Source organism: Manacus vitellinus, unplaced genomic scaffold, assembly GCF_001715985.3.
Source record: "Manacus vitellinus isolate BGI_N305 unplaced genomic scaffold, ASM171598v3 scaffold_19_pilon, whole genome shotgun sequence".
Taxonomy (NCBI): Eukaryota; Metazoa; Chordata; class Aves; order Passeriformes; family Pipridae; genus Manacus; species Manacus vitellinus.
Genome location: NW_021939395.1, coordinates 551,427 through 558,628, shown reverse-complemented (window position 1 = coordinate 558,628; position 7,202 = coordinate 551,427). Strand labels below are relative to the sequence as shown.

At 57.2% G+C, this 7,202-nt stretch overlaps 1 protein-coding gene across 1 annotated transcript in view; it reads right to left on the bottom strand.

Moving 5' to 3' along the window:
• Positions 1-2,983: 2,983 nt before the first annotated feature.
• Positions 2,984-7,202, bottom strand: part of STARD8 (StAR related lipid transfer domain containing 8) — a 43,233-nt gene continuing 39,014 nt past the window's right edge. Inside the window, exons 9-14 of the mRNA XM_029959130.1 lie at positions 7,016-7,202; positions 6,698-6,812; positions 6,181-6,396; positions 5,660-5,877; positions 5,325-5,501; positions 2,984-4,779 (exon numbers count right to left, since the gene is read on the bottom strand). The exon at positions 7,016-7,202 is cut by the window's right edge and continues 25 nt beyond it. Of these exons, the coding sequence (XP_029814990.1) occupies positions 4,662-4,779; positions 5,325-5,501; positions 5,660-5,877; positions 6,181-6,396; positions 6,698-6,812; positions 7,016-7,202 (1,031 nt within the window). The 3' untranslated portion in view covers positions 2,984-4,661. The remainder of the gene's footprint in view (positions 4,780-5,324; positions 5,502-5,659; positions 5,878-6,180; positions 6,397-6,697; positions 6,813-7,015) is intronic.

Genomic DNA, 7,202 nt, shown 5'->3' with positions numbered 1-7,202 from the left:
CTCTGTTTCCAGAACGACTCTGCCCACGTTCCTATTTAACTTCCAAAGCACCAGTTAAAGCAGTGTTTTCTCCCATTTGCCCTCTTCCATCTCCTTTCTGCCTGGAGGAGGATCCCCTCCTAGATCCGAGGACAGAAAAGGAATACAGGGCCTGGCTGAGGTGCCACCAGCTGGGAGCTGCAGATGGGTAGTCTGTGTTCTGAAGTGGGCTGATCCTTCAGGATTCCTGCTGGGACCACTCACCATCCCACAGGAGGCCACATGGCAGGCCCCTGTCTGAGCTGGGTGCGTGATCCCAGCCTGAGGAGCCGTGTCCATCAGGGTGCTGGGCAGGGCTGGGAGTGCTGCATGAGTTCACAGCACATTGTTTTATAAGAAAATGAACACTTTTGCCCCAAACATCCTGTGGGTGGCGTCAGGCAGTGAGGATGCCTGAATTCCTATCTTGTCCTTGGACCAGACAATGTCTGTTCCACAGGGATGCTGGGACCAGTGTGCCAGTTTGCGTGACTGCCATCCCGGGCAGGTAGCATGGATTTTGTCCAGAGGGGGAAAAAGCACCAGGGAGGCCAGGCCAGGGTGAGAACCAAGGGATTATCCCACTGGAAAGCAAAGCAAAAGGGAAAACTGGCTTGGTTTGCTCAAACATAACACTATCCAGGGATGTGGCCGTGCTGGAGCCAGGGCTGCCCAGCACATGACTGCGGAGCTGTGCCATGGAGGTTACACCTTTGGAATCCCGGGATATAAATCTATGCTACACGGTTGCACAAGCCCTTCCTGAGCCCCCCGGGTCTGTATTGCAACATACTGTTGGGCTGCACCACCCAGGGATTGAGCCCGTGTGGGGAGGTGTCCAACACACAGCATCTGGGGCTTGGAGGGAGGTGTGATCCCAGGGTCTGGACAAGGATTGCTGCCAAAGGGTGGGAAATTTTTGGCCCATTAACAAAGCTCACATTAAGAAATACAAATGTGGTGTAAAGGTGCTGTGACAACAGGGGGTGAGCAATTGTACTGGGCATCTTTTCATTAGTATTACTGGTATTTTCTTTTTAATTATTAAACTTCTATATCTCAACCCACAAGGTAAGAGCTTCTCTTTTCTTTCCCATTCTCCTCCCCTTAGTGGGGTTGTGGGAGAGAGTGGCTCTGTGGTGCTGAGCTGCTGGCTGAGCTAAAGCCACAATGCAGATGCAGGAAGGGAAACCAGTTCACTCCTATTCCCTGAGAAAGTTACTCCAGCCCACTGAAAGCCCCCCAGCATGAAGATAGTGCTTAAATCCCCTGGGACAAGAGGGTCTCTCCTGGCTGGGGCTGATTTAGGGCAAGGGAAGCACTGTGCCCACGTGCCCATGTGGAGGGAGAAGTTGCGGAGCTGTGGGGGCCCCATCCTGGTGCAGGTGTGATACAGAGTGATGTCTGTTCCTGAGGGGCTTGTTGAATTGGTGGGGGGGGGCACGTAGATACTGGGTAGGTGATGGGGCCAGGTAGACTCCACCAGCCAAGACCCCTGGGTGCTGAGAGCTGTGGCTGAGTAACTCTATTAGAGATTCTTCTGCCTGGGCTGAGATAATGACCTAAGGACCCCAAGGATGAGAGATGGACAGGCTGTACAGGCACCACTCCTGGGGCAGGCATGGCCCACACAGCTGTCTGTGAGGGCTACAGCTTCTCTTTGGAATGAGAAAAAAAATCAATCGTTTTCCCCAGATACACATTTTCAAGTATGTGTAATGAAAGACAACTGTGTGTCTTCCTCCCTGTAACTGGGCTGTTTGCACTCTAAATACAGTACAGCTCCTACCTGACTGGCTAATAAGGAATGATTTCCTCTCCTTTTATCTCCAATTAAGCCGAACTGAGCCTGGCATCGCCACTCTGCAGTCATTTCCCAATGTAGAGGTTTACTAAGTTGTGGGGGTTGGCTTTTAGAAGGCTTGAAAAGATTAATCTCAAATAATGTGCAGGAGAAAAAATGTGGATCTGTGTTAATGTGACTTGGAGGATTTCATTAAAGAATTGATTTTTAAATGTTTGTGCTAATCAGGGGTTAGAGGAAAACGCTCTTGGACTGATCATCTGCCGGCACCGAGCAAAGGTGGATTTGGGAGTGTGGCTGGGGTCTGTGAGCTCCAAAGCCCTGGCGTGCCTCCAGCTGGCTTTGCAGAGGCTTTTGGGTGTTCTTTAGTGTCTGCACCCAGTGCAGCACTGTGTAGTGGGGAGAGCCCCTTTGTTCAACTACGCTGGGGCCTTGGGACCCAGGCACGGATGTGCGGCAGGACAGGGTCCCTGTGGCAGTGCCCAGAGGGCCCTCACCCTGCTGCCACTGGGGTGCCTGGGTGGGTCCACAGGGTGCTGCCATCCTGCTGGTACCCTGTAAGATGAGGTGCCAGCTCTACCCTCCATCCTGGACTGGGGAGAGTCCCCTCTCCAGCCAGGAGCTGGAGCCCTGGCCATGGGCATCGCCAGGCTCGGGCTGGATTCCGGACGAGCCAGAGATGCCCACCAGTCTCTGCCTCCTCTGGTACTAAAAGCCTGAGGAGTCCCACTGCTGCTCTCCCACACTTAGATCATGCTCAGAGAGACATTTCTTCCTCTCCAGGCTTGAATCTCACAGCCTTCATCACCATCATCTTCATCTACTCCAGCATGTTCTCCATCACTGCTTCCAGAACAGCGGAGAGAGGTGTCTGCTCCAGGGACGGCGCCAGCACAAAGTGGTTCTTCGTCATCATCACTGATGCTTGATTGATGCTGGATACTCATCTTCCTCCTCAGGCTGCTCTCCCTACAGCAGATGGCAATGCCAGGTGAACCCCAACCCTTGGAAAGGCCCTGGAGCACAGCTGGATGTGGGAGCTGCTGGGTTTGGGTCCCTTCACCCACACATGGGCAGCCCAAGGACATGCATTGCTCGGCCCTGGGCTGCTCCAGTGCTGTTGAAACTCTGAGCACGAAGATTTCTTCATCAGCCAGCAGATCTCGTTAGTACTTTATTAATTGCACAGATGGGAAGAGCAGCCCCCATCCAAGTCAAACAATTGTTGAAGTTTTATATGATACAAAAGTCCCTTAAATACAAAATATCTGGCTCTAAGTGAGCATCACCTGGTGCTGAGTTCTGCCACCAGTTATATATTAATATTCCACCTGTACAAGTATTTATAGATAGAAAAAAAGAAACACTTTAAAAAAATATCAGGAGAAAATTCACTCCCCCAAATGTTAGTTATATTTATATATATATATGTATATTTAAAACACATATATATATAAAAACACAGACTAGAGGCTGATTTGTGCTTTTTTTCACCAAAAGACAGACAGGACATGTTAGGGCCAAACTGACACTGGGGGTCCCCAGCGCATGGGTCGCATTGCCTTCCAGTTGGAACAATGTCTGGGAATTTGAGTCCCTTCCTGAATGGAGAAACCAGGTCGTCTCCCATGTGCTGACAGCTTCGGTGGACAGTTTCTGCATGGAGGCAAGGGAGGGATGGGAAGGGGAATGGACATCTTTGTGGAAGGGAGAGGGCATGGGCTGTGCCCCTATGGCTGCCCGAGGAGGTGATTCCCGGACAACTCCATCTCCCACCACCCCTGGCAGCCAGGAGGGGATGGGGCTGGACTCAGCAGCTGGCACAGGGGTGACCCAGCCTGGGCAACCATGCTCTGCTGCACTGTTCTCATGGTGCCTACAGCCCCAGGCACTGCCATGGAGCAGCTAGTGCTGCTCTGCCCTTCTTCCCTCTCAGGGCATTGCCCTGAACCCTGATGGCAGCAAAGAAAGGAGAGCTGCTGTTCCAGAGGGTCCCTCCCTCCCACCCTTTGTCCTGCCTTCCAGGCATTGCCCTTTCCCCTCATAGCCCACTTAGGGACAGCTGCTCTGGGGCTCCAGACATGTCCTGCCCCATCCAAACAATGAGTTGGCTGGTTAAGAGGGATGGGATTGGCTTGGTTCATCCAGCCCCACTGAAACCAAATGCACAAGAGGGCTTTTAGCCAAGGAAGAGCGAGGCCCAGGAGTACAGGGCTGCTTCGTCCATGAATTCAGCACCAAAGCTGCAACAGGTTCCCTCTGCCCCTCAACAGGGGCTGGCACTCGAGCTGTACCTATGTACCTATGGGGAGCCTCCCTCCTCCCAGAACAGCAGCCTCTTGCACTACCAAACTGTGACTCCCTGGCTGTCCCTGCCGGGTCACACCACAGACACACTCCACCCCTCCCTGCCCACCCTGCACTTCCCGACACAGCTCTGCGACCTGCAGACACGGCCCGTCCTCTCTGCTCGATCCTCCTGTGTCCTCCCCCCTCGCTCCACACTCCTTCGCCCCCACCATTGCTCCCAGCCGGCGTTGGGACCCAGCTCCTGCCACAGGCTGCCCTCCTGGGGTCACCCCACAGCCCCTCTTCCTCTTCCCCCACCCCTCCTGTGGGACAGGGGCTGCGTGGCTTTTCCTCTGTGGACCCTCTGCCCTGCAGCGCTTCAGGGCTGGTGGGACAGGGACTGCCCAGCCTGGGGTGAAAGGACATTTATAAATATGTGCCTCTGCCTCCCCCTCCACGGGCACTGCCCACGCCGTGCTCCCTGCCGAGAGCCCCAGTCCAGATCCATGGTGAGTCCACGTTAGGCAGGACAGAGCATCTTCCTGGTGCCTCAGATCTTCGTCTCAGGGCCACTGGGACTCAGGGCTGGGAAAGAGTCACGGATCCTCGCCAGCTCCATGGCACAGAGGTGGCCAAAGACTCTGTTGTACCACTCGGGAGACCGGCCCCTGAAGAAGGGAAGAGGCAGGAGAGGGATGAGCAGGCAGGAGGGATGCTGGCACCTGCCATGGAGCAGCACAGTGCCCCTTGCTGGGGACAGGCACTGGGCACAGCTCCCATGGGGAGGGACAAGGAGGTGATGAACGAGCACCATGTGCCAGGACAGGGACCTGTTTCCCCCATCCCCACCTCAGGCATGTGGGGAATACCTGTGACCCAACCAGGCTGCCCCTTCTACCAGCCCACCCTCGCACCCCCAAACCCCAGCACGGCTCAGCAGCACCAAGGCCGTGCTCCAGACCCACAGGGAACCCCAGGTGCTCTGCAGGAGCTGCCACCTTGGAGCCATGGGAGGAACTGACTGAGCTGGTGGCTCCTTGTCCAGTCCCCACCCGGCAGGCAAACCCTGGCCCCAGCCCAGCGCCCTCCCCTCGGGGCAGGCAGGACCGTGGGGCAGGAGCCAGGCCAGGCCCATGGAGGGGTGGGCAGCTCTGGTGCCCCACCAGGACCTGGTGTTCCATCCCCCCCCCAGTGGCACCGAGGGCCCCGTTACCTGAGGTCAGCCCTGCAGATGTGGGTCACTCGGGATCGGCCCATGGCACTGGGCTCGATGAGGTACTGGGACTTCATCACAACAGCCTTGACGCCTCCCTCCACCGGCACCTTGTCGTGCTCCACCGAGAGGGACATGAGCAGGCAGGCTCCCCGCGGCAGGTCCGTGCGCCAGCGCCTGGGGACGGGCAGGGGTCACTCTGTGCCCACCCACGGGGCCCACAGAGGGACTGGAGGGGTGGGGGAGCCCCCCACGGGGGGTAGGAGATGGGGCTGGAGCAGGTGGGATGCACCAGACCAAGAGCAAACCGTGCCGGGGTCCCTGCCCGCCCTCACCGGAGCACCATGCAGTCCCTGCGCGGGTGGGGGGCCATGCTGTCTGTCACGTAGTGATACACCTCCATGTCCTGGTCCAGGGCCTCCACCACCTTGCTCTGCAGCAGGTCCTCGTCCCACAGGTGACGCTCCCGCAGCACCCGGTGCAGCACCGTGGCAGGAGGGGCCTCAACCTCCGTGGAGACCTTCCAGAGGCGCAGAGGGTTCCCATCCCCGACCTGAGGGCACAACATGAGGGGCTGACTGGGGATGGGATGGCTTGGGATCTGCTTTGGCTGCTGGAGGAGCACTGGATGGCAGCAGCCAGCTGCTCTGCTAATGTGGTGGCCTCTCTGCCAGGACTGCTGGGCCCAGAGCAGCCTCCATCCCTCAGTCCCCTCTCTGGCCAGGGAAAGGGTTGCTGATCCCACCTTGCACAAGAGAACAAGCACCAGCAGGTTCGTAGGTGCCTGGAGATCCCCATGGTCACCCCATACACATTTTCCCCATGTCCCCAAGTCCCTCCACACTGTGGCATTTACCTTTTTGCAGGACAGCTCTGTGTTCAGGGGCCCTGGGCTGCTCAGCCACCCCTTGAATTTCTCTGATGACTCTTTGAGCAGGTTCTGGACGCTCTGCTCGAAGTAGGAGTGCAGATCCTTGCTCTGCTCCTGGCATACCAAGTCAGTCAGGGGATGTGGATAAGCATCTGCAGCCATATAGGAGCTGCTCAGCTGCAGCAGGATGTCATGGGAGACCTGCAAACCAAGAACACACATCTTCAGCGAGCCAAATGAATCCTGCAGGGAGTTTGTGAGTGTCCTGGGCAGCTAAAGAACCACAACTCATCCCACCAAGGAGTGGGGAGGATGGACACAGCCCTCTGGACATACAGCCTGCACCACCAGGAGATGAAACTGGGCTCTGCGCCTGGGGTGACTGGCCAGTGACAGCTGCCCCACTTAGAGATGGGTGCCCTCATGTCACCCCAGGACTGCACCCACCAGTGAGGTCACACCTCCCACGGGCAGTGCTGGGCTGGACACCACTGCCACCCACCTGGAAGAGCTTCTTGCAGTCGGTGATCATGTGGGAGAGCCCCTGCGTCGCAGCCATGTTCTCGTTAAGGTCCTTCTGGTCCGGCTTCCCCATGGTGCCCCTCTTGTGTATGGCCCTGTGGGGGGCAGGGGGTGCTGGGACCAGTGGGCACCACACGCCCCTAGCCCCCCATGGCTCTGATTTATGTCACACTGGGGACTCCCAGTCTGCAGGGCAGAGCAATGGGCTGTGCCAAGAGCATCTTTGTCCCACCATCACCCCATCCCGCTGGCCTCCTCCTGCAACGGGCAGGGAAGGGTGATGGGGAGGTGCCCTTACCTGGGCGAGGTGCTCTCCTTCTTGGACACGTTGAGGTGGAAGATGGAGGGGGCCAGGCACACGGCCAGGTTCCCAGCGGTCATCTGGTTCTCCTCGGCCGAGGCGATGTCGCTCAGGAAGTAGAGCAGGGTCTGCAGCACCTCGCGGTTCTCGTCGGGCATGAGGATGATGGCAGCCTGCACCGCCT